The sequence below is a fragment of the Odontesthes bonariensis genome, chromosome 10, assembly GCF_027942865.1.
Source record: "Odontesthes bonariensis isolate fOdoBon6 chromosome 10, fOdoBon6.hap1, whole genome shotgun sequence".
NCBI classification, from domain to species: Eukaryota; Metazoa; Chordata; class Actinopteri; order Atheriniformes; family Atherinopsidae; genus Odontesthes; species Odontesthes bonariensis.
This window is the reverse complement of record NC_134515.1, coordinates 31310472-31337448: the sequence shown is the minus strand read 5'-3', so window position 1 is coordinate 31337448 and position 26977 is coordinate 31310472. Positions and strand designations below refer to the sequence as shown.

General features: G+C 43.0%; 2 protein-coding genes and 2 long non-coding RNA genes across 5 annotated transcripts; 2 read left to right on the top strand and 2 right to left on the bottom strand.

The window, feature by feature from the left end:
• The first annotated feature begins 322 nt into the window (after window positions 1-322).
• igfbp6b (insulin-like growth factor binding protein 6b) lies at window positions 323-4423 on the top strand. Its single transcript, XM_075475793.1, has 4 exons — window positions 323-841; window positions 1652-1686; window positions 2384-2503; window positions 2762-4423. The coding sequence occupies exons 1-4, from the start codon at window positions 505-507 to the stop codon at window positions 2873-2875; spliced, it is 606 nt and encodes a 201-aa protein (XP_075331908.1). The 5' UTR covers window positions 323-504; the 3' UTR covers window positions 2876-4423.
• A 7913-nt stretch (window positions 4424-12336) lies between these two features.
• Window positions 12337-14060, top strand: LOC142389982 (uncharacterized). The gene is made up of 3 exons (XR_012770420.1): window positions 12337-12705; window positions 13448-13578; window positions 13822-14060. It is a non-coding gene; the product is annotated as an uncharacterized LOC142389982 (long non-coding RNA).
• Window positions 13350-16072, bottom strand: LOC142389983 (uncharacterized). 2 transcript variants are annotated; one of them, XR_012770422.1, is made up of 4 exons: window positions 15656-16072; window positions 14918-15063; window positions 14256-14404; window positions 13350-14041 (listed from the first exon to the last, which is right to left on the bottom strand). It is a non-coding gene; the product is annotated as an uncharacterized LOC142389983 (long non-coding RNA). The 2 variants fall into 2 exon arrangements; XR_012770421.1 differs by lacking the exon at window positions 15656-16072 and having other exon boundaries at window positions 14918-15230.
• Window positions 16073-25293: 9221 nt separating this feature from the next.
• LOC142390078 (uncharacterized) lies at window positions 25294-26977 on the bottom strand. The gene is given in 4 exon segments (XM_075475447.1): window positions 25294-25561; window positions 26378-26519; window positions 26610-26725; window positions 26727-26977. Coding segments are annotated over 4 exon segments (777 nt in total).

The window sequence follows — 26977 nt, the reverse complement described above, 5'->3', positions numbered from 1 at the left end:
AAGAAAGAGTATTAGTTGAAAATGATTACAATTGTCTATGTACATGCAATGTTGAGTGTAAGTAGAAAAAGATGGGGAAAATGGAACAGGAATGGGTGGAGAGATTTTGATAATTTCTGAGAACATAATCCACCCCCACTTGCTCAACCCCTCCCTGCCACCTCTCTCTCTTTCTCTCTCTCTCTCTCTCTCTCCATGTGTGTCTCACTGAGTCCCAGCCCCTGAAGGTGTCATAGCTGTGCTCTCTCTCCCTCTCTCACTCACTGCCTTCCAGACCTTTAAAAGCTGGTGCTTTGCTGTGTCTCTCTCAATCTCCATTTGTGTCCTCAGGCACTGCAGGGGACTCAACCGGCAAAGCACCAAGGAAAGCTACTGTAAAGGAGCAGGAAGAGGACTGAGCAAACGGTAGAGAAAGGGAGAGAGTTATATACATCTAGAAATAGCATCAGCTACATTTAGCTGATAGAGAGTGAGATTGTGCAGAACCTGAGACCTGAATTGAAAATGCTAATCCTTTCTAACTTAACAGCTATTGTTTTGTTGCTGATCACTCACTGCGGATCAAGGACCAGTGCACAACGTTTGGGCCCCTTTAAAGTCTGTCCCTCCTGTAAGGATCCACTGGGGGCAGATCGGCCCCCAAGGGACCATAATGATGCCAGCAGCACATCAGTGTTGGCCCAAGGAGAGCCATGTGGTGTGTACACCCTGAGCTGTGCCAAGGGATTCCGCTGCGTCCCCCCTCCCAGGGAGCATAGCCCCCTGCAGGCTCTGTTGCAGGGAAGGGGCATATGCGCCAAGCACAGCAAGAGTAGTCCCGCTGAGAGGCCCCACCCTACAGGTAAGATGCTACACCATATGTAAGTATGCATCTATCTATCTATCTATCTATCTATCTATCTATCTATCTATCTATCTATCTATCTATCTATCTAATGTATATATATTATGTATATATATATATATATATATATATATATATATACATATATATATTTAATATACATATGTCTTATTTTACAGTCTGTAATGAATATGCGTGTGTATGTAGATAGATAGAGCAGAAATTTGCTAATCTCCAAAATTCAGTACTGCCCTGGAGCACCTCTGGAGTTACTATAGATTCTAAAAAATGTCTTTATAGTACTGCTGTTAAGCAGAAATTATGGTTCAGAATTGTATTCAACAACCCTCTTTGTTTAGCCTTTTGCATTAGTCGCCCTGCATTTTCATGAATTGTGCAGTAATGCATTTCATTGATTTCAATGACAGGACGCGTGACAATGACCTGTCTTGCAAATCAGCCTCTCAGTGGAGAAATTAGAATGAATGTGAAATTATAACAGTAACACCTACATTCTGATCAGGAGGTTCTATGCAGTGATCTCCATCTACTGTTCAAACTTAGATACTGCGATTAAATGTATGAAAAGGAAAAGTACTGATGGAAATTAGGTCTCTCATTGAATGACCAGCCATGGAAAGATGTCTTCTGGTCACCTTCTTGGTAATTTCTTGTGCAAACAGTATGTATAACACAGTGTAGCCATATTATTTTCAGTTTGTATTGTATAATTTGACACTGGATGTTGTTTATTGGCTTAAATACTTCATTTTTACATTCTCATGACAGAATTTATCTTTTTCTCAGGTCCTCATCCTTCACACAGTGATGACATTGAAAAAGTAAGTTCAAGCTCTCATTTAACAGTCTTTAATGAATTAAAACAATAAATCCTTAGATGAATTTAAAAAAGATCAATGGTGTAATCCTGTAGAAGATGTAAAGGGTTTTATATTGCACTGCTCTGCACTACAGACTGCTGTTAACACAGATCTGCTGTTTGGGGTGTTGCAGTGGCATGTAGACACACCGCTCTGAATCTATGCATTATGGTGCATGATGTGTGTGCTGCTATGCGGCAGAAGTAATTGAGCATGATGTGAATCAGGAAAGTTTTGAGTCAGCCACTGCAGCAGGAGATTTTTCTCTCCAAAAGGTGATTGGGCTGTATTGTTAAAATTAGCTTGTATGCTACTGTGGTTACAACAATAGTCACTTAAATTACCAAGACGACACAATCTAATTTCACAAAATGAAAGTCATCTCAATCCAGTCTGTTTATATACATATATATGTATATATATATATTCTTTTAAATTTTGTACGTACATATGTATGTACGTACGTACATACATACATACATGATACATACATGATATATGCCACTGTATGCTGCATTGCTTTAACAAATCCTTAAGGATTCACATCAACATTGTCATCTGTTATTTGAGTGGAGATACCAGCTTGCCACTGCAACTCAGGTTCTCTGTCTTTGTTTCTGATGATGTTCGAAGTCATACTCTGAATTGCTGGTTTCAGGCTCCCTGTCGTAAGCTGCTCAATAGTGTCCTGAGGGGTCTCGAGCCAACAATCTTTCAGTCCGATCGCGACATCTATATACCCAACTGTGACACCCGTGGCTTTTACAGGAAAAAGCAGGTAGAATATTAACTTTAGTCAACTCGAAACATGATGTGGAACTTGAGCTTTCCGTTTGGTGCATCCAGAGATTCTTCTATGACCACAGGTGCTGAGAGTAACTGACACCCATCTCTGAGCTTCTCAGCTGTGGTCACAGAGAGTCAGTATTGCACTGTGATGAATATAATTCTTTCACTCCTCTTTTCTCTTGACCTTTCTTACTATTGATCTCCATTTTCTTTCCCTTTCAAAATCCTTTTCTCTTTCAATTCACAGTGTCACTCCTCCAAGGGCATGCAGCGTGGCCATTGTTGGTGCGTAGATGAGCTTGGTGCACCCTTGCTTTCACATGCCAGCGAAGATGGTTCTTTACCATGTGATGGAGAGTAAGGCATGAATCTGTCCTACAGCTCTGAGCCCAGACCAGGAGAAAGAGGAGGAGGTGTTGGAGGAGAAGGAGCACAGGGAGAGGGGGTGGCTTTAGCATGTGCTAGACACTGCCTGGACAGGAGGTTGCAGGGATAAACCACTTCCATGGAACAGACACACAAGGTTAACACTCATGTCCTCTCTAGAAGTAAGACACACACTCTTACAGTTCAGCATCAGCAACAATAACATCTGCCTGAATGTTCAACAGTTGCAGCAGCTGTCTCTGCGTTGTCTATTGACATGGTGTGTGCTCACATTAATACTCCATGAACTGCCTCTGTGATCCAAGCAGTGTTACTCCAAATGATTTATTTATTCCCTGGCTCTTGTCTTGGCTTTCTGGTATTGGTATTTCTCGTAGATTCTCTTTTCTTTTTCATTTTAGGATAGCTAACACTGCCTGTGTTTGTTCTAATCTCAGTGGGCTGAAATACTGTTACGCAGGTGATGTGACACAAAAGTTTGAAAAAAGTGTCCCCCTCACCGTCCTCTCTCCCTCTCTCCAAAGATATACTGATATCACCATTAGAGATTGACAGAAAATGTATTTTCTATTAATTTATTTTGTATGATTTCCATCAAGTACTGCTTAAATCTCACAGTATCATTATATGTGCATATGCATATACATATATATGTATATATATATAGATAGATAGATAGATATAGATCTATCTATCTATATATTGATATATATATCTATCTGTATATTTATAGATAGATAGATAGATAGATAGATAGATAGATAGATAGATAGATAGATAGATAGATAGATAGATAGATAGATGTAAGTATGATCTATGATGCCTCTTTTAATTTCATTTATCGAAATTGCTTTCTAACTGCTTATCAGTTGATTGTTTGTACATGTATTGAAATTTTGTGATCAACTGTTCTGGTGTGGCAGACAAAAAGCTTGTGGCTATTAACCTTTTAAAAAAAAAGGCCTATTTTTGTACATGTCAGTATGATATTTTATATATAAATTGTTGGTTTATTTAATGAACTACTGTACAATGTCATGTATTTTTATATTGCCAGCAGTTTCTTATTTAAAGACAGAGATTATTTTATTTCATGATAGGGGAAGTGTTGTGCTGCAAAGGCACCTTTATGGCAAAACTAATCATATTCATGAGACCGCCATTCAACTGCTGTACATGTAATAGCTATAGCTCATGTTTTTGTTTCCTTTTTATTTCTGCTTTGTTTATTTCATGGTTCAGAAATTCCATGCTCAATTATGTTTTATTTTGTCATATACTAGTTTAAAATTGTTTCTTAATTAAGGAAAAAGAAGATTCAGTTAGTTATTGTTATGGTATTTCTCTCCTGAGTCCTTGCAAATATCATAAAATCTTGTGCTAATGAAATAATGACAAAATTTATCAATTTCTGACCAATCTTGTTGTGCCAATGTGTGTGCCATAGCAATAGGTCCATGCGGCAAGGACCTGTAAGACATTTGCAAGTATGAAAATAAAGAAATATAATGATTATGAAAAATGGAGAATAATGAAACATTTATTACTATAAAATGTATTGTGGACTGTGTTCCTTTTGAGACAACAAAAACCTTTTACTAATAAATCTTCATGAGATTATTTTTCAAGTGGTTTTATGCCAAAATATTACAAAATGACAGTTTTTTTTAAGCGTATTTACTCAAATAATGTACTTAAGTGCATTTTTAAGATACTTGTGTCACTACATAAATAGTAGAGATACCGTCTTGCCTCCACACATGTGAATTAGTTGTAAGGCAGATTGATCATGAAGACATTTTTTTGCTCATCTCATAAAACATTACACATTTTGTACTTTGATCAGAGCAACTGTTTAAAAAGTCCCGATTAGCTCATCTTCAATGCTTCCAGATGATTATATACACCACACAGTTACTCTTCTGTAAACTGTGAAATTAAATCATGATCATTTCTATTAATATTTCTATTCATTCATGCATATTGACAAATAGTACCATCACTATTTCAATATATTGGATTAAAATGGAATGGCTATTTAGTGAAATGTTTAAATAATTTCACCAGTTTACAAATCATATAAACAAGAAAAAAACAATCAAATCATACATACAAATGTTGCAAATATCCTAAACACATCAAATCAAGTGCAGCTTGTGTTGGGGGTTCTCCGGAAGGTGTTGTGGTTTCTTTATCCAGCAGATGGCGCCAGGGAATCGGTGAGTTTTTCCTTCCAACTAGGCACACCTGCGATCTATTACACCTCATCAGGAAGGAGCATTTAAGGAGCATGCTGCCAGACCTCCAGTGCCCGAGTGTTTGCCATATCTGGTAACTTCAAGCACCTACATTTGTCTTGAGAGTCTCTTGCAAATTCTTACCTTTGTGCTTGTTTTCCAAGGTTGCCTCAGTTCCATGCGTAGTTCCTGCCTGGTTCACAGAGTTCTGAAACCTAACCTCCAAGGTCCCGTCAACCCCCAGCCCAAGTTCCTGACTGGCAGCTTCAGACTCCCTTTCCTCGCTTCTTGGTCAAGATTGAATCCTGTCCGCTCTCCACCGTGCTCCCAAGTATGGCGCAACACCACCTAAGAATCCACGGACCACCGGAAAAAGAAACCCCAGCAGCCCCCTTGGAGGATCACCCTAAAACTCCCAGTAAGCCGCACTTCAAAGAAATACTGGATCTGATTAACCATCTCCAAACTCACCCTGTTCTGTGCTCTCTCCAAAGGACCCGTTCCTGTGTGGAACCCCAACCCGAGTTCCGGGACTATTATCTTGTCATATTTTCACTCCAACCTGTAAATTAAACCTTTTAAAACTTCCCTGAGAGTATCTGCATGTGGGCCGGACAAACTGGTAAAACCATGACAGCTGGAGGTTCTGGTAAAGGATACCAAGGTGTATATTAAGGCAAATGTTAACACAAGAAGATGCCGATCTTGTGAAACAGCAGTGTGATTGCTGAATAAATGCACTTAAATCTGCTGAGAAGTGTTTCAAGTTCTTAAAGTTTTTTTAATTTGCTTTTCAACAACAAACATTGTGCTTACTGTGAAGGCCACTAGACATGCATGTACAAAGCAGTAAATTGATTGGGGGGGGGGAATGTATTGTGGGCAGAGACTTTGTTGCACCATGAGTATTCATGCATGTTGGTGACATTCACAGTAAAAACAATGCTTTATTCATTGTTAAACAGGAATTTGCTTTTCTGGTTTATTCTATACATTATTTGAAAGTCTGCTCCTTTGGCATAATTAATTTTGATTATTTAAATATCAAACCATTAAGCTCATAGTAGAGATATGTGCTATGACTTTTGAAATTTCTACCTTTTACAAGAATGCTGTAAAGGGTCCAAGCCGGGACTGAAAAAAGAACGCACTGCATGGAGGATCTTTAATCCCTGCACGTGGGGCACCATATATGTCAGTTAGGCTACGCTTAGCTCCTGAATCAAATTTTCTATCGCAGTAAATGTATTTAGTCTGGATGTCACTGCATATATACTCACTCGCAGTGCAAATGGCAGTAATACCAAAAGTCATAGCATAAGTCCCTGGAATTGACTGAACATTTTGATGTCTGGTCTAAATAGCATAAACTATGCAAAAAGAGTAGGCTTTCAAAAAACATACAGAAGAAACAAATGTCAAACGTGTATGCATGGAGGAAAACAATAGTGTGACTTCTGACAGCATTCACACAATAAGCAGGGCACAGTGGATTTCTTGACAGTGCTGTGTTTCTGGACCTTGATTTGGCATATTACTATGATACCTTATGGTTTGCTAAATAGTGGAGTTCGACTGAAATTGATGTGAATGTTAATAGTTTGAAATTATTTGGTTACTAACCAGAGTCACATCAAGTTACATCACAGCTCAGTCTCAGAAGCAAAACACATGCGACAGTTCTACAGTCAAGCAGCATGAATGTCACCATGGGTATTTAGATTTATTGTGTAGGGTTAGGGTTAACAATGAGTGGTACTGAAAAAAATTTCTAAATAGTCCATCTTGATATACTCTAGTTTGAGACAAAACCTGCTAAAAATCTGACTCAACCACTATAGGATTTTTGCAGTAGGGGAGAGTGGGGTAAGATCAGACACTTTTTACATATACATATAACATATACATTTATTTCAGGATGTCTCCTATCAAATGAAATGATCAGAATGTGTCTCTGACAAAGCTGCCCAAAATAATGACTTCTCAAAAAAAAGTGCTCCTGAGGCTCAACTTGCCCCGGGTTAGGGGTAACTTGAATCAAGTCAGTGTGTAAGTTGAGACATCTGGGGGTAAAGTGTCCATCTGAGTTTTAAAATGTAAACCTGAGCATATTGTGCTAACAAACCGTTTTAACAGTTTTGAACTTGTGAGGACAAACCACCAGTTAGTTTCAAAACCACATTACCATTTAATCAAAACAACTATTCAATATTCCAACTGTCAAAGTTGCAGGGGAATATGAACTGTTGCTCCCTCCTTGCAGTTCCTCCAGCCTTTTGAGGTTGAGGTAGCTTCTTCAGCACATCACTCCGTGGGAAAGATGCCTCATCCTTTTCCTCGAAGGCAAAGGTGGCTTTCTTACTGCCAGTGATCCCTCGGATTTTTCTGGCACTCGCCGGCAACCAAGTCAATGTAATGGTGGCTCCTGCACAAATTTTACAATGACAAAGTCACTTCTTTCTTCCTTTCTTCCTGTTAAAAGGGAGTCGTTTGTCTCCACAGTCGCCTCAGGCACGCTCAGGACGGGAGATTGGACCGAAAAAAAAAAAGTTTCAGTGCAATCTGTTGGTTTCCTTAGCTAGGAAATTGTTTTTGAATCGGCTCTATATAAACGAATTGGATTATTTTATGAATATTTATGATTACAATTAATTGAATTCCAATTGGTTTGAATTGGACTTTATTATCTAAGTGCCTTGAGATGACATTTGTTGTATTTGGCGGTATATAAATAAAAATGAATTGAATTGAATTGAATCTGGTTCCCCCACATGAGCTGTCACCTTACCCTGGTGGGGGGGGTTGTGTGCCCCAATGAGTCTGGGAGCTATGTTGTCTGGGGCTTTAAGCCCCTGGTAGGGTCACCCATGGCAAACAGATCCTACATGAGGGACCAGACAAAGAACAGCTCACAAGACCCTCTATGATGGATGAAACTATTGGACACAGTGTTCCTTCGCCCGGGCGTGGGTTACCGGGGCCTCCCCCTGGAGCCAGGCCCAGGGGTGGGGCCCGCCGGCGAGCGCCTGGTGGCCGGGTCTGTGCCCGTGGGGCTCGGTCGGGCACAGCCCGAAGAAACGACACGGGTCCCCAGGCTCGGACTGGTAATCTGTGATTTCGGGCATTTGCCCGGTGGGCCGTGCGAGGGCCGATCATATCAAGTTTACACCGGCCCCATTTATGAGGCGAATGAGCGTCACTAGTGATGACTCAAAAAGCGATAGGAGAAATTCAACTTTAACTTTTAAATAAAATTCAGTCCATGTCGCTTTCATGGGTATATATCTTGTTGTAGTACACATCTTCCTGACGGTTGGCAGATGGTATAATTTTCTTTTTATTAAAACTGTAGCCTTACATCCTTGAAAGTGCAACAAACTACATTATAATAAAAAATACTTTGTTTAAACCAAACTACGATGTTCCTATTGTGTTTGGCGAATTTATAATGAATATTTAGCGAAAAAATGTGTTGCCGTGTATGATGGGGGTATGCATCTGGTAACCAATGGCATCGCTTGAAATGAGTCTGACCTTGCTAATGTGGTGCGCTGGTCCATGGGAACTAGGATGCATGTTGCTGCGTTTATATTTTCACTGGATAAATCATGGAAAGAGCTGGCAAAAAGAGGAAGAAGGGGGGAGCGGAGAAGATTCGGGACAAAAAGCAGAAAGCTCTACAAGCTAACGCGTCCGGGTGTTTTAAAATAGATAATTTGTTTATCTCCGGCAGTGCTCCGTCTACCGTTGCTGCTAGTGCTCCCAAAGTGCCTTCTACAACGGGCGAAAATGCAACTTCTACGACTACGAGCGAAAATGAGGACAACTTTACTGGAGAGGTTAGTCCAGGTTCAAAGCCAATTGATGTCCATGTTGACTTGGAATCGGAGGATTCCGTGTCCAGAGAGCAGGTCATGGGAAAGGATGCACAGAACCTGAATTCCATCACGCTAGTAGTAGTGCTTCTACTGTCAACGTCCCGTCAGATACGTCCGAGGCCGAGCCTGCTATGGATTATTTCACCCGCCCTGGCCGAAACGAGCAGTCTTTATTTTTTGAAAAACACCCAACACCGAACACAAAAAAGACCCTGAATAAGTGGTTGTGTTGCAGGAATGGTACTGAACGTTCGTGGCTAACTTATAACGACATCACACGGACTGCATTTTGTTCACTCTGCTTAGCCTTTTCTTCTCACGAGAATTCGTTCACAAAAGGTATGGAGGACTGGCGTCATATAAAACAGCGCATCGAGGAGCATGAGAGAAGTGAGCAGCACCGAGAATGCGCTGATGCGTATCTTCTATGGGCCAGTAAGAAGGACATCGCATCCTTGTTGTGTGAGCAGCAGATGTCCACAAGGCGTGAGCAAGTGAAACAGCGCCGACAAGTGATGGAACGAGTCGTTGAGATTGTCAAAGTCATTGGGAAGCGTGGGCTCAGCTTTCGAGGAGGAGCGATATCCGAGGCAGCATACAGCCTTGACGATGCCACAATGGATCACGGAACGTTTCTGGAACTTGTACTGTTGCTGAGTAAGTTTGACCCCTGTTTGCATAAACATGTACATGAATGCATTGAGGCAAGCAAAAAGCTACATGGCTCAGGCAGTACTGTGAGGGGTAGAGGGTCACAGGTCACTTTCCTGTCCAAGTCAACTGTCAACACAGTGATAGAGGTTATTGGCCGCCTCATTCAAGATAAGGTTGCTGCTGAGGTCAGACAAGCAGAGATGTTTTCCATTCAGATTGACACAACACAGGACATATCCTCACATGACCAGTGCTCTGTCGTCATCAGATATGTAACTGATGCTATTCATGAGAGACTGATAGGTGTGATTAATTGCAAGGCATCCACTGGTCAGTACTTCGTTGAATTAATCCAAAATCTCCTCGGCCAAATGGGCATTGACCTGAAGCTGTGTGCAGGTAACGCGACAGATGGGGCAGCAAATATGCAAGGGGAATATAGAGGATTTTCAACTCTGCTTTCATCTCATGCCCCAGGGCAAGTGCACGTTTGGTGCTATGCCCTTATACTGAACCTGGTGCTTGCAGACACAACAGGTGTGGTCATAGAGAGTGCTTCCCTGTTCTCTCTATTAAATGAAATTGCAGTGTTCCTCAGAGAATCCCACCAAAGAATGGGTGTTTGGGAAGAGGTAGCTAATACTCACCTGAAGCGCCTCACAGTCATCGGGCAGACAAGGTGGTGGGCCAAGGACGTTGCCCTAACCAAAATATTTGGAGCGTATGGTGTCCCTGATAATTGTGCATGTCAGTGTTGTGTTAACTCTCACTGCCATCAGAGACAACACCCACATGGCATCCACTGTGCGCACAAAGGCAAAAGGCTATGTGGAGAGTTTGCTGAAATATGAAACAATATTGACAGCTCACATCTTCCTACGCATCTTTGAACAGACATCTGCTTTGTCGAAATACCTACAGAATGAATCTAGTCACAGCTCATCGCCTCGTCACTGGCACCCAGGAGAACCTCAGAAAGTATGCAAGGGATTTTGAATCTGTTCAGAGGTCAGCAGATGCCTTCGTTGCATGGGCAAATGACAAGCTGCAAAATGAGGAGGACTGTGAAGTGGAGGTTGAAAATGCACTGCCATGGAAAAGACCAAGAAAGAAGAAGAGGATGTTTGATGAGAGGGCTGAGGATGAGACCACTACTGACAGCAACACAAACTACCAAAACAAAGTCCATAATGTCATCCTGGACACCGTAACTGAGAGCATTAGCCGGCGTTTTGAAAAAATGGTAAACTTTATGCTGAATTGTGCCTTCTTGACCCACGCTCCTTTGCTGAAATACAGAGTAAAGGTGTGCAGGCATCTCAGCTCCAGGAGCTGAGTAAACAACTTCTCAGATATGACAGCTGTGCTACAGCAGATGCCCTCAAGGTGGAGCTGGAAAGTCTGGCTTCTCATTGGGACAGACTGAAGTTGTCTGTTTCTGAGGAATATATGGTGAGAACCAGCACTGAGAATGATGATGACTATGGACAGGACAAATCTGAAGGGGAATTTGAAGTGTTGACTAAGGCCTGCACATCATGCAAAAACTGTCCAGTGTGCTGCCACCACATCCTCTCTCGTTACAATTTGTTAACGGATGCCTACCACCTTATTGGACTGGGATATAAATTCCTTCTCACCCTGTCTGTTACCCAAGTGGCATGTGAACGGTATGGAAGCAAATCGTAATCAAAATTCAAATTCAAATGCATTATCAGAAATGCTTTTTCATTTTAAGAATGTGGCTGCATTATTTGACTCATAAATAAAATTACTAATCAATCATCCTATTTGCATTTCAATTTTCTTCTTCAAGACTGCTCATTCTTTCACTTAATTCAAATGAAAAGGACAAAGACATTTGAAATTTAATTTTCAAAATATGCCTCAGCAAATAGATACCAAAATTCAATTTGAAATGTAAAAGTTGAACATTCAAATGCATTATCAGAAATGCTTTTTCAATTTAAGAATGTGGCTGCATTATTTGACTCATAAATAAAATTACTAATCAATCATCCTATTGCATTTCAATTTTCTTCTTCAAGACTGCACATTCTATGCCATAATCAAAAAGAAAACAAAGCGGACATTGCTTTTTCGTTTTCGTGGTCTGCATGCAAAATACTGCCCACAATTCGATAATGAAAAAGCAATCTGAGCGGCGCAGGAGAGTGACGTCACGCCTGCTGACCGTGCTACCCATCATGTAGGCTACGGTAGGGGGCGGTGTGCATATTTGCTGTACAGTTTAGCTGCCCAGGTGGAGTCAAACAATATATCCGATTCTGATGCCCGTGACCGGGTTGAACGGGTCACAGAGAGCTTGGCTGCATACTCTGCCGTCACAGATTCAGAGGTTAGTGCAGCAAGGGCTAGCGCGTCGCGGCTACGACCGGCCATGACTTTCTGGCCGCAGCCATTAATGAGGCTGAGACAGACGTTGCAAACAGGAGTCGGGGGAATACCTTTCACAGGTAGGATTCAACATTATTATTGGTTGCATTTTGTCAATAGAATATTATTGTACTGTATTTGTGTCTGCCGGCGAAATCGTAGCCAGCAAACGTTAAACTAGGATATGTTTATAGCCGGTGTTATGCCGAGAAGTGCACCCCCTGCTGGTCGTACTTTAAAGTTCCCATGGCATGGTATAGTAGCGGCACTTTAAATGGGCTTTCGGAGGCTTCAGGATGTTATACCCCCAGGCGTTCTCAAAATTCACCCGAAAAACGCAGATTTGGCCACTTAGAAGAAAGCCGCATTTCAGAGCTCTCTCCAGTGCCCTGTTTTCCTAATGAGAAGCAAGGAGGAGCGCGAGGGGTGTGTCATGGCTGAATGGGGGCGTGTCTGATTCTCTGTTTTGGCTCCGCGCATGTTAGCTGCCTGCTAGTAGGAAAAAAAAATAGAAATGGCAGGTGAGCAAACCATCGTACTGTTCGCCTTCGACCCGGAATCGGACCCTGAAGCGAGGCGCAGGCAGTTCAGCAACAAACTGCAGATCAGCAGCGCCTTCAGCAAAACGTCTCAGAATGGTGAGTTTGAAATGTTATGTCTGGAAACGTTTATAGTTGGGTCGGTTCGAACCACTGAGGTGCGCAGATACTAGCAGTGGCTTAGCCTACGGTAGCCTAATTAGAGCAGAAATTGTAGTCACTACATCAGGACTACCTAAAATATTATTTTTGCTTACAAAACGTATAAGTTCCCAACTTATTTTGTAATGTGGGCACGTATTTGCAGTGCTAACATTAGTGAGTATGGCTGCTGGCATCTCCAGTCTCTACACCAAGTAACTTTCTCAATGTCGCCTTGCATTGTACAACAGTAACACTGCCAAAGTATTTCCCATAGTACACATTGCCAACATGCAAATGATTCTCCACCCAGTGTTGACATAAGGGGACCAAGTTTGCTAGACAAAAAGGTTTACATGCTGTAATATACAAAAAAAAAAAACATACCTCATCATATCCTGACCAAGTGCTGGATCCAAAGTGTAACTACACGGAATGAAACTTATGCCACATATTTCTGTGTACACCTTTTTTAGTAGCCTGTCTTCACTGGGAACAGCCAGCTGTTCGTTGCCCATGTAGTTATACAGTAGAATATGGCATGCAAAAAACATGATAGTATTATGACCAGCATGTAATTATTCTCCATGCTCACATGTTAACTCATTTACTTGCCACTAAAGATGTTTCATTGTTATATTTGCCGGCATTACCTGAAAACAGAATATCATTACACTGCCTTTTTTTTTTTAAATAATAGGTGTCAATGTGGAATTTGCGAGATAATGCCCACAGAAAGGGAGAATAGATGCTGCATGGAGATCCCTCAGGTAACACTGTAAACATTTGGATCTACCTGTTTGGCAGTTTACGCCTGAGAAGAACCCATCGGTAAGCGTTGTAAAATAATCACTCATAGCCACATACATAAGAGTTTACAGTACACCCACCCAACAGAGCCTGATAATCCAACTATGCAGACAGTATGAAGAGTGTTTGTATATTTATTTACAAGACATTATTAAAACACAATGAAGAATAATCCATAGGAATATGTAAATATGTACAACATAGCAATAACAGAAGAACAACAACATTCTCTTCAAGTGTAATTTTTTCTATCTGTTCTTCCAGGCGCTTCAGGTATTTGGCCTACAGGCAGTTCGTGGCGTGGTGCTGGGGCTTTTTGGGTCGCCGGATCAGAGTGGTCATTCCTGCCTGTGTGGTCCTGCGTATCCGTGCCGAGTACCCCGATGATGAAGGACACTGCACCGGGTTTAGACTGCCTCGCGTGTGAAAAATTAGGTCCATCAGGACATCCACATACCCTTTTCACACAGAACATTCATACACACTGTACACACACAACATTTGTATATTTCAGTGAGTCATTTGTACATTTCAATGTTTATTTATATATTTATATTTGTTCTATATATATATATTTATGTTTGTTTAGATTTCTATTTCTCACATTTTTTGTATTCCTATTTGTTGGAATTAACCTCAGTAAATTTGATAAAGGCAAAAGTAGTTGGACTTGAATTCTTGAACTTTTGAGGTCTTACCAAAGGTTGGCTTAGTCTTTTGACGTTTGACTGTGCACTCCCCCTTCTTGGATTTGGGAAAGGAGATTTTGAAGAGAGGTACACCGTCTGCTGTCTGGGCCTGTGGTCGGTTCGCATTTTCATTAAAGTGGATCGCCGCCAAGTACAGTCTGAAAGAACAAGAAACAATGTGTAAACGGTGTTTCTCACAGAATTTTCATTTGTCATGGTGGTGGGGGTTAGCTGGTAGAGACACATGCATCATCATGGGAGAGCATATGAAAAGCTCTTTTCCAAAATGCTATAGAAGCTGTTCTTATTACTTTTTTTAAAAAATCTGATTTCAAGCATCAGGAAAGTGATATCAGCTGAGATAGCATTTGAAACATTTAAATGCTGCTTTTAATGGTAGTAACAAAAAAAAACAATATTTTTGAAAGTAGGTATAAAACATTTTGGAAAAAGCTTTTCATATATTGTGAAGTTTCATAGGAACTATGATCTGAAAACCCCCTAAAAGTATACATTTTTTGGTAAATCAAATATAAATTACATTCACAAGACAATCTTTTCAGGGGACCTGGTCTAGGTGTTTTGTGCCTTATAGTGCGGGAGAAACCCGGCTCAATTATGACATTTCAGACAAAAAAAACTTTCAACAACTACAAGGTAAAACATCTCACCTGCAAAGCATTCCAGTATAGAGAAAGACAACATTCTTCGGTGTGGCTGCAGTCCTATTGACAATGGGGTCAGTCTGGCAGGCAGCATCCCTGCTCCGGGATGTCTGGACGTGAGCACTTGATGTGCTGGCCAGTGAAGAGTGAACCTGATGCAGACAGAGAGCACACATCTCATGGTTCGAAAGCCGAGCATTACACTCGTGATAAACTGACGTGTCACGACAGATTTGAAGTCAAAACTGTGTTCGAATTGACAGATACGTAATGGTGTATGTTCGAGGGTAGTCAGCAAACGTTTGCTAAACACCCTTCACCTAGCCACAACACCCGATCGCATATCACACATGAAATAGCAGAAACGACTCGACGTTAAAAAAAAGTCACCAAACCGTAACAAATGCTTACAAAATATAAAGTCACCAATCTAAAGAAAGGCTTACAAAATATGAATTGTTATCGTCGGGCGTCATTTTCCGTGTAACAGACGTCTAGCCGCAGAACATAACTAGACTTGCTTACCTAAGTATTCATGCTGTATGTAGTCCCCTACACGTAAGATACTTGGTCAAAAGACAAATGTCTTGTTTTACAACCAATTTTCCAAATCTAACCAGTTTAACAGAGTATTGGTTTTGCAGCGCAGTGTAGGTTTCATGGATAAATACCTCCACAGCTAATGTTGGCTAGTTAGCTGGTACCCATAAAGTAGCTAGCGGCTAGCAAATAATTATGACTTACTTGATCGGTGTGGGTAGCTGATGGACCGGCAAGGCTTGGCACTGATCCAGGCTTCAACTTCAGGTGTAGGGTTGTGAAAGCATTCCTCTGAAATGTGTCGCGCAAACACTGACGCTCTTTGGAACATGCATGGGCACCTGTCCCTCTAAATGAAATTAGCCATTCCGTTTTCAAAGGGACAGAGGATGGAAGCGGAAACATATTCTTCTCTTCATCTTCACATCCTGGCACTGTACATTTCGCATGGTAAAGTCGTTTGGAAGCCATTGCTGTATCTTCTGTGACTGTCTTCAGTCGTGGCGAGTCTCGGTCTACTCCACATGAGTTGGGCGGGTAAGATACAGGTAGTTTACCAGCAGTGGGTGGAGACAGAGGGCGTGGCGGAGAGAGGGGGTGGGAAATTTTGATGAGCTCTATCCTGGCATGATCAGAGCTATAGAGTAATACAGAGTTGCGACACGCTTTGAAGTCGCCGCTAGGGCTGTCACGTGGTTCATGTGAGCCTCCGGAGTTCCAAACATCACAGCGCTGTCAGTCAGTTTGAACGGGTTTTAGCGGGACGGAGCACAAAAACGATAACTTTAACATTTACGACGCAATTTTCGGTAAATATTGACCCATAATGTGCATTGATCACTTCACCGACTATGTATTTTAATCAACGTTTTTCTTTTTTGGAGCACAGAGACACATTTATCACCATTTTAAATCGTAGAGGGTACCCCTGCATGCTAGCAGGGGGCAGCTACCTCGTCCTCCTTTATACTGAATCATGCCAGAGGTCCAGCTTACCTTCAGATCTACATCCTTCAACAGAGCATGATGTTACTGTCTGTTCCCAGGATTTACTCCTGTTGTCCCAAACACTCTATCTGTAGAAGATGTCATTCAGTCTGTCTGTTCTCTCTGGTGTCAGATGGACAATGAGCCCCCCCCTCCCGCGACCCGATCGACGGATTCAGCGGGTATAATGAATGGATGGATTAAAATATGAATTTAATTTTTCTGGTTAAAACCATATTAATGACAAAATAAATGTGTCAGTTGTGAAAAAAATAAACAAAACAGATTTAAACCAAACATTTTATTATAAAATGTCATCATAGAACATGTAAAACAAGCCTTAATAAAGAAGTTATTTTACTGCTATCTCTACTGTTGGGTAGATTAATCTGCAACAATGAACTGTATTTGATCAAATTCAAGGGTTTGGACATTGTAGAAAAGTTCTGAAGTCCTAAGGGTTGATCCATGGCAGCAGCGAGCACCACATCTGCTGACCTCCCTGACAACAACAGAGAAATTAATAAATTTATTATCACAGCTGCAAAGTCATGCTGAAAAAAACTTACTTAATTAAAGAACAGTCAGCTAATGCCTCACTATGCCAAAAATGTTGTAATTTAATCAATTTACCGGAGAAAATACGTCAGAAATACCAAAAATGTATTAAATATATAGTATTTTGGTAATGTTTTAAAACCTAACAATCAAAACAACTTTACACAATGTCACCTGACAATAAAAAGTTAACGGACTTTAGTGAAATGATCACGTTAATTACCTCACGTTAGCCTCCGTTACCAAGCTTTAAGCTAGGTCCCTAAATCCATTCCATTTTTAACATCAACATCGACATTTCATGCTAACCAAATGTAAAAATAACGATGTCTAAGAGTATACTTCTGATAGATAATGCTTAAAAATGTAAAAAAACGTTTAAAATGCTGTTATTTTATTAACTTACCAGTAATTGTTCTTGACGAGCAATTGAGGTTAACGGAGCTGCGTCCGTTGTTTGGAACTGTGGCGTCTCCGTGACCCACGTGACTTCCGCATTCCTTTCTTTCAATAGAAGTCTATGGGAGTGTCGCCACTCTCTTTTTACACCACTCTGGGCATGATGTCATGCCAGGAGCCTTGAGTCAACGAGACAATTCGAGGCGCTCTGTTCAAAACACGGAGGAAATGCTGTACTGCTCTGTGAATACATTTCGCAATTTCTACTCACTGGGGTGACTTAAGGAGGCTAGAGAAACTCATTTTAAGGCTCAAAAACCTCTGAAATGGAAATTTTCATGCCATGGGACCTTTAAGGAGAGTCTGTGATGGAATGATATGATATAACTACATCATAATTTGTTTACCTAATTGAATTAACGGATGCAAATCTCAATAAGTCCAAATTTGTATATAAAATTAAAATAACCAAATTTCATAGTTTCAGGTTCATTTTTATATCATTTCATCTGGGCTATAATGAGTTGAGATTGTTAATAGAAAATGTATCCAACCTTCTTTCGTGTTGACTACAAAAGTATTAGTCACGGCCCTTACTTTTGAATATATGTCCAATAATATAAAAATAGTTAGGAATAGGAATACTCTAAACTCTACAATTGTCGGATTATCATAATTGTACACGTATTATTAATTTACATGAAGAGATGTGAAAAAAAGATGCACGAATGAAACACCATTGTCAGCTCAATATTATTTTTTTTGGATAAATGTAATAATCCACACCTGAAACGGTTTACGCGCGCTCCGTGAATGGGAATGCACTTCTCGGCAGAACACCTCTGTTTACACGGCTATTAGGCCAACGGAGACTTCATAAATCATATATTCCATAACACAGGCTTAGATTACAACTAACACAAGAATGCTACTTTTGAAATAATGCAAATATTACTGTTATAACATTGACCATCAGATTTTACTCAGGTTTATTAATGACGTTTATTATGCCTGTATTATTCACATGTAATTCTTTCATCCTAACAAAAGTATTTACCTCATGTCTCATACCCACCCCTCAGATTGTCCGACTGAGAGTTGGTGTTATTCCCTCCATCTTGGGCTTACAGGTTCACCTAATAAGAGTAGGTGTATCATCATAAGGCTATTAGCATTCATAAATTGAAATACTATAATAAAATATAAAGAATATAAAAAACACTGTACAAGAAGGTAGTTGTATATACACAAGTTTTAATATTTTGAATGGTATCAACCTAAAGCAAAACAAAATGAGCTAAAAGCCCTGAAAGAGGAGTGTTTTGCAGAGCTTCTGTCTCATGCTCCCTTTTATGCAGGTCAAGAGAGGTCAGTTTGCCAATGTGGTGGAGCCTTATTTTCAGAAACACAGACACAAACAATGACAACAAGTTGGAATAATGGTTGTTGATGCCAAACTTTGTCTCCTCAATGTGTTCCCCAAGCTGAAAAACATCCTCCGTTCTCCTCCCGGATGATGTACGTGACTGTCGTCGTCTTTACAGCTTTGCTGAAGCTTGGCGAATCACCCACTCTGCAGCTCTCAGCACCTTCACTGTGCCACATGATGGAATCACTAATACACCGTTGTTTTTCAGGGCTAGAAAGTGGTAGCTATCATGAAATGATGAAGGTACAGCATCTCTGACCAAGCTTGCATGGCACACACCACAGGACAGCTTTTGCAGAATCTGGAGGACTACAAACCATGCGATGTAGTACAAAGCATTGTCCACAACATCCACCAGTATAAATATTGAGAAGTAGCTATCCATCCATCCATTATCTATACCGCTGAATCCGTCGATCGGGTCGCGGGCGGGCTGGAGCCTATCCCAGCAGTCAATGGGCGAGAGGCGGGGTACACCCTGGACAGGCCGCCAGTCCATCGCAGGGCCACATAGAGACAAACGGGACAAACAACCATGCACGCTCACACTCACTCCTAAGGACAATTTAGAGATGCCAATCAACCTAACATGCATGATTTTTGGACAGTGGGAGGAAGCCGGAGTACCCGGAGAGAACCCACGCATACACGGGGAGAACATGCAAACTCCACACAGAAAGGCCCCAGCTGGGTGTTGAACCTGGAACCTTCTTGCTGTGAGGCGACGGTGCTAACCACCACACCACCGTGCAGCCCGAGAAGTAGCTATTTAACATATTTAGAACGGTAATTTTGATATGATGTTTAAAAAAGAAATACTCAAATCATTAGGCTGAGTTAGTGAGTTTGAGGTTGAAGCTTCTGGGTCATCCTGAGTGGCCACAGACAGGCTCTCTTCAGCTTTTCTGGAAGAACATGTTGTCCTGCCCTTTTCTGGCTAAAATGAAGAAACATAATATTAAAATATATAAAAATACACACACACTGGGATAAGTATTTCACTCCGCCCTGTTATTGATAATATTTCAATTTATGAATGCTAATAGCCTTATGATGATACACCTACTCTTATTAGGTGAACCTGTAAGCCCAAGATGGAGGGAATAACACCAACTCTCAGTCGGACAATCTGAGGGGTGGGTATGAGACATGAGGTAAATACTTTTGTTAGGATGAAAGAATTACATGTGAATAATACAGGCATAATAAACGTCATTAATAAACCTGAGTAAAATCTGATGGTCAATGTTATAACAGTAATATTTGCATTATTTCAAAAGTAGCATTCTTGTGTTAGTTGTAATCTAAGCCTGTGTTATGGAATATATGATTTATGAAGTCTCCGTTGGCCTAATAGCCGTGTAAACAGAGGTGTTCTGCCGAGAAGTGCATTCCCATTCACGGAGCGCGCGTAAACCGTTTCAGGTGTGGATTATTACATTTATCCAAAAAAAATAATATTGAGCTGACAATGGTGTTTCATTCGTGCATCTTTTTTTCACATCTCTTCATGTAAATTAATAATACGTGTACAATTATGATAATCCGACAATTGTAGAGTTTAGAGTATTCCTATTCCTAACTATTTTTATATTATTGGACATATATTCAAAAGTAAGGGCCGTGACTAATACTTTTGTAGTCAACACGAAAGAAGGTTGGATACATTTTCTATTAACAATCTCAACTCATTATAGCCCAGATGAAATGATATAAAAATGAACCTGAAACTATGAAATTTGGTTATTTTAATTTTATATACAAATTTGGACTTATTGAGATTTGCATCCGTTAATTCAATTAGGTAAACAAATTATGATGTAGTTATATCATATCATTCCATCACAGACTCTCCTTAAAGTACGACCAGCAGGGGGTGCACTTCTCGGCATAACACCGGCTATAAACATATCCTAGTTTAACGTTTGCTGGCTACGATTTCGCCGGCAGACACAAATACAGTACAATAATATTCTATTGACAAAATACAACCAATAATAATGTTGAATCCTACCTGTGAAAGGTATTCCCCCGACTCCTGTTTGCAACGTCTGTCTCAGCCTCATTAATGGCTGCGGCCAGAAAATCATGGCCGGTCGTAGCCGCGACGCGCTAGCCCTTGCTGCACTAACCTCTGAATCTGTGACGGCAGAGTATGCAGCCAAGCTCTCTGTGACCCGTTCAACCCGGTCACGGGCATCAGAATCGGATATATTGTTTGACTCCACCTGGGCAGCTAAACTGTACAGCAAATATGCACACCGCCCCCTTCCGTAGCCTACATGATGGGTAGCACGGTCAGCAGGCGTGACGTCACTCTCCTGCGCCGCTCAGATTGCTTTTTCATTATCGAATTGTGGGCAATATTTTGCATGCAGACCACGAAAACGAAAAAGCAATGTCCGCTTTGTTTTCTTTTTGATTATGGCATAGAAAATTGAAATGCAATAGGATGATTGATTAGTAATTTTATTTATGAGTCAAATAATGCAGCCACATTCTTAAAATGAAAAAGCATTTCTGATAATGCATTTGAATTTTCAACTTTTACATTTCAAATTGAATTTTGGTATCTATTTGCTGAGGCATATTTTGAAAATTAAATTTCAAATGTCTTTGTCCTTTTCATTTGAATTAAGTGAAAGAATGAGCAGTCTTGAAGAAGAAAATTGAAATGCAAATAGGATGATTGATTAGTAATTTTATTTATGAGTCAAATAATGCAGCCACATTCTTAAAATGAAAAAGCATTTCTGATAATGCATTTGAATTTGAATTTTGATTACGATTTGCTTCCATAGAACGGAGCTTCTCCACACTGAAATTCATTAAAAACCGATTACGGAGCACCACAGGCCAGGACCACCTGGAGGCATTCATGCTAATGTCATGTGAAAAAGACATTTTGATGTCCTTGGACACAGACAAAGTTGTTGACTTGGTGGCCGAAAAGAGCAGCCTAATGAGACGCCTTCTCATCGCCTAACATGTGCATGGCCATCCCTGAGACTGTCTCCTGTAAGGTAAGATAAAGTAAACACACACACACACACACACACACATTTTGGAGACACAAAAGCTTTTTTTCCGTCTGTGTACTTTTACTTCTGTTTTGTACTATGATCAAGATGTAATGCCAGTGAAAGTGTGTGTTTAGGTGTGTGTTCATGGTGTTTAGGTGTATAGTATTTGTTCATTTGGTGTTCGGTATGGACGGGTGACTGCGTGTTTGGGGGTGGATTCGTCGGGCCAATAGGGGGCTGGTCCAGAGGGAAAATGCCAGGGCCTATTTCTTTTCCCAGTCCGACCCTGCGGGTCCCCCTTCCGACAGGCTCACCACCCGTGGGAGGGGCCAAGGGGGTCGGGTGCATTGTGAGCTGGGTGGCAGCTGAAGGCGGAGACCTTGGCGGTCTGATCCTCGGCTACTGAAGCTGGCTCTTGGGACGTGGAACGTCACCTCTCTGCTGGGGAAGGAGCCTGAGCTGGTGCGCAACGTTGAGCGGTTCCGGCTAGATATAGTCGGACTCACCTCGACACATGGCTTGGGCTCCGGAACCAGCCTCCTCGAGAGGGGTTGGACTCTCTTCCACTCTGGAGTTGCCCGTGGTGAGAGGCGTAGAGCAGGTGTGGACATACTTATTGCCCCCCGGCTGTGCGCCTGTACATTGGGGTTTACCCCGGTGAGCGAGAGGGTAGCCTCCCTCCGCCTTAGGGTGGGGGGACGGGTCCTGACTGTTGTTTATGCTTATGCACCGAACGGCAGTTCAGAGTACCCACCCTTTTTGGAGTCCCTGGAGGAGGCACTAGAGAGTGCTCCTCCGGGAGACTCCCTCGTCCTGCTGGGGGACTTCAATGCTCACGTGGGCAATGACAGTGAGACCTGGAGGGGCGTGATTGGGAGGAACGGCCCCCCCGATCTGAATCAGAGTGGTGTTTTGTTGTTGGACTTCTGTGCTCCGCACGGACTGTCTATAACGAACACCATGTTCAGGCATAAGGGTGTCCATATGTGCACTTGGCACCAGGACACCCTAGGCCGCAGCTCGATGATCGACCTTGTGGTTGTATTGTTGCGTCCGTATGTCCTGGACACTCGGGTGAAGAGAGGGGCGGAGCTGTCAACTGATCACCACCTGGTAGTGAGCTGGCTCCGCTGGTGGGGGAGGAAGCCAGTCAGACCTGGCAGGCCCAAACGTATTGTGAGGGTCTGTTGGGAACGGCTGGCGGAATCCCCTGTAAGGAGGAGTTTCAACTCCCACCTCCGACAGAGCTTCAACCATGTCCCGGGGGAGGTGGGGGACATTGAGCCGGAATGGGCCATGTTCCGTGCCTCCATTGTTGAGGCGGCCGAGCGGAGCTGTGGCCGTAAGGTGGTCGGTGCTAGTGGCGGCAATCCCCGAACCCGCTGGTGGACCCCAGTGGTGAGGGAAGCCGTCAAGCTGAAGAAGGAGTCCTATTGGGCCTTTTTGGCCAGTGGGACTCTGGAAGCAGCTGATGGGTACCGACAGGCCAAGCGGAACGCAGCCTCGGCGGTTGCTGAGGCAAAAACTCGGGCTTGGGAAGAGTTCGGGGAGGCCATGGAGACTGATTTCCGGATGGCCTCGAGGAGTTTCTGGTCCACCATCCGGCGGCTCAGGGGGGGAAAGCGGTGCACCGTCAACACCGTGTATGGTGAGGGCGGGGCTTTGCTGACTTCAACTAGGGATGTCGTGAGTTGGTGGGGGGAATACTTCGAGGGCCTCCTCAGTCCTACCGACACACCTTCCGATGAGGAAGCAGAGTTGGGGAGCTCGGATGTGGGGCCTCCCATTTCTGGGGCTGAGGTTGCCGAGGTGGTTAAAAAACTCCTCGGTGGCAAGGCCCCGGGGGTGGATGAGGTCTGTCCTGAGTTCCTCAAAGCTCTGGATGTTGTAGGGCTGTCTTGGTTGACACGCCTCTGCAGCATCGCGTGGACATCGAGGGCAGTACCTCTGGACTGGCAGATCGGGGTGGTGGTCCCCCTCTTTAAAAAGGGGGACCTGAGGGTGTGTTCCAACTATAGGGGGATCACACTCCTCAGCCTCCCTGGTAAGGTCTTTTCGGGGGTACTGGAGAGGAGGATCCGCCGGATAGTCGAATCTCGGATTCAGGAGGTGCAGTGTGGTTTTCGTCCTGGCCGTGGAACAGTGGACCAGCTCTGTACCTTCCGCAGGATCCTGGAGGGTGCATGGGAGTTCGCCCAACCGGTCTACATGTTTTTTGTGGACTTGGAGAAGGCGTTCGACCGTGTCCCTCGGGGACTCTTGTGGGGGGTGCTCCGGGAGTATGGAGTGCCGGACTCCTTGATATGGGCTGTTCGCTCTCTGTATGACCGGTGTCAGAGTTTGGTCCGCATTGCCGGCAGTAAGTCGGACATGTTTCCTGTGAGGGTTGGACTCCGTCAGGGCTGCCCTTTGTCACCGATTCTGTTCATAATTTTTATGGACAGAATTTCTAGGCGCAGCCAGGGCGTTGAGGGTGTCCGGTTTGGCGACCTCAGAATCGGGTCTCTGCTTTTTGCGGACAATGTGGTTCTGTTGGCGTCGTCGGGCCGTGACCTTCAGCTCTCACTGGAGCGGTTCGCAGCCGAGTGTGAAGCAGCTGGGATGAGAATCAGCACCTCCAAATTCGAGACCATGGTCTTCAGCCGGAAAAGGGTGGAATGCTCTCTCCGGGTCGGGAATGAGATCCTTCCCCAAGTGGAGGAGTTCAAGTATCTCGGGGTCTTGTTCACGAGTGAGGGACGAATGGAGCAGGAGATTGACAGACGGATCGGTGCGGCGTCTGCAGTGATGCGGGCTCTGCACCGGCTCGTCGTGGTGAAGAAGGAGCTGAGCCAAAAGGCGAAGCTCTCGATTTACCGGTCAATCTATGTTCCTATCCTCACCTATGGTCACGAGCTGTGGGTAGTGACCGAAAGAACGAGATCGCGAATACAAGCGGCCGAAATGAGTTTCCTCCGCAGGGTATCTGGGCTCTCCCTTAGAGATAGGGTGAGAAGCTCGGTCATCCGGGAGGGGCTCGGAGTAGAACCGCTGCTCCTCCGCATCGAGAGGAGTCAGATGAGGTGGCTCGGGCATCTGGTTAGGATCCCTCCTGGACGCCTCCCCGGTGAGTGTTCCGGGCCCGTCCCACTGGGAAGAGGCCCCGGGGTAGACCCAGGACACGTTGGAGAGACTATGTTTCTCGGCTGGCCTGGGAACGCCTCGGGGTCCCCCCAGAAGAGCTGGAGGAAGTGGCTGGGGACAGGGACGTCTGGGTCTCTTTGCTCAAGCTGCTGTCCCCGCGACCCGATCCCCGGACCAGCGGAAGATAATGGATGGATGGATGGATGAATCTGGTTCACTTTTTTCATTGCTGGAGCTCTCATGCTCAGAAGTGTCATCAATGGCAACATCCCTCTCCTCAGAGCTGCTTTCCACTGTGATTTTTGTTTGGGTTTGTTTCCTCTTCAGCTTTCCTTGCTCTTTGATGGTTCTTTCCGTTTTGTCTCAGTAGGAGACACATAGGCATTGCTGGGGTGTGAAGCTGTGTCACTTGGTGAAGCACATGCATGTGCAGAGTCTGGTGAACGTAGCTCAGCAGAAAGGGAGGTTGAAACGGGTGCATCACCTGCAGCTGCAGGCTGCTGCTCCAGGTTGGCCCTTTCTGACACCATGGGTGGCTCAAACTCTGCATCGCAGAAGACATCTCTCTTGTAAGGGAAAATCCCAGTAGATCTGAATCCAGAGAAGATATTCTGTGGCGTCATTGCTGACATGAAAGTATCATTCACACAGCCAGGGATTTGGTATATGTTGGCTGTTTTGCCTGGGTTGGATCTCATCCAACCATCAAGAGCTCTGTTGTAATAGGACTTAAATGGGCCATACACACTCTTATCCAGAGGCTGCAAGCGATGGGATGTGTGGGGTGGAATTGTGAGCATAACAATACCATTTGCTTTTTCTATGTCCAAAGCCTTCTGTGGAATGTGTGCTTCAAGATTAGCAGCAGTGGCAGGTCAGGGGAGCACTTGTTCTGCTGAACGAGATGTTCAAGGAACTCAACGAAGGTGTCTTCACTGATCCAGCCTGATCTGGTGGAGGTATCAATTGATCCTGGAGGTACTCCTGTAATGAAGTGGTGTTTGTATCTAACCCTTGGGAAGATAAACATGGGAGGGACTGCATTACCAGTTGCATTGACTGCACAGGCCACAGTGACAAGTTCGCCTTTTTCAGCGGATGTGATAGCACCCACTTGCTTCTTTCCTTTTTCTGTCACTACCTGCTTTGGTGTCTGTACTGTTGATCAACATTATAAATCATGTTTGGAGGGAATTTATGAATGTAAAACAAAGAAAAGAGCAATGATGATAATCAGAATAGTTAAACCTTCAGGAATACAAAACATATTTGCAAGTACACATTCCTTAATATGCAATGGTAATTATAGCTGGTAAGTAAACATATGTCAGTCTGTTGTACATTTACTTAAGTGTGTAGTTGTCATAAATAGTTTTTTTTGTTTTTTTTATATATGAATTCTGTAACCTGTCCATCACGTTAGCAAGATTGTCAAAGAACTCCCCAACTATAGTTTTATGCAAGGCTGTAGCTCTTCCCAAAGATGTCGCTTCAGGCATATGGCAGGAGAGATGGTGGCGTGCCATAAAATTCTTGAACCAATCTTTACCTAAAAAAGGTATTTGTACTGTATTGAACTACACAAAATAAATGAGTCTATGCCAACCTACTGAGTTATGTTATTTCTTGCATATCCTACCAGCTAAACCTTTCTCTCTCCAGTTGCTGGGGGTAGGAATATTGTTTCTTTCTGCCAATTCCAATGCCAGTTCACGGCATTTCTTTGGAGTAAGGCCATGGAACTGCTCCATGAGCTTGGTCTTCCAACTCCTTCTCCAACTCCTCTGAGAAGACTCTCTTTGCTTCTGCTGTTCCCCCGTACCCTACTGTTTTTACTTCTTTTGCCTCCCTCTTTTTCATGTACCTCCACAATGTTAACCTGTCAATATTTCTCTCTTTTGCCACTGATCTGATGGACTTTCCACCCTTCACATCATTGGCTGCTCTGTCCATCTCTTCAAGGGGTGTTGAGCCCCAGCTTGTTTTTCTCTTGTAGGTTCTTGACAT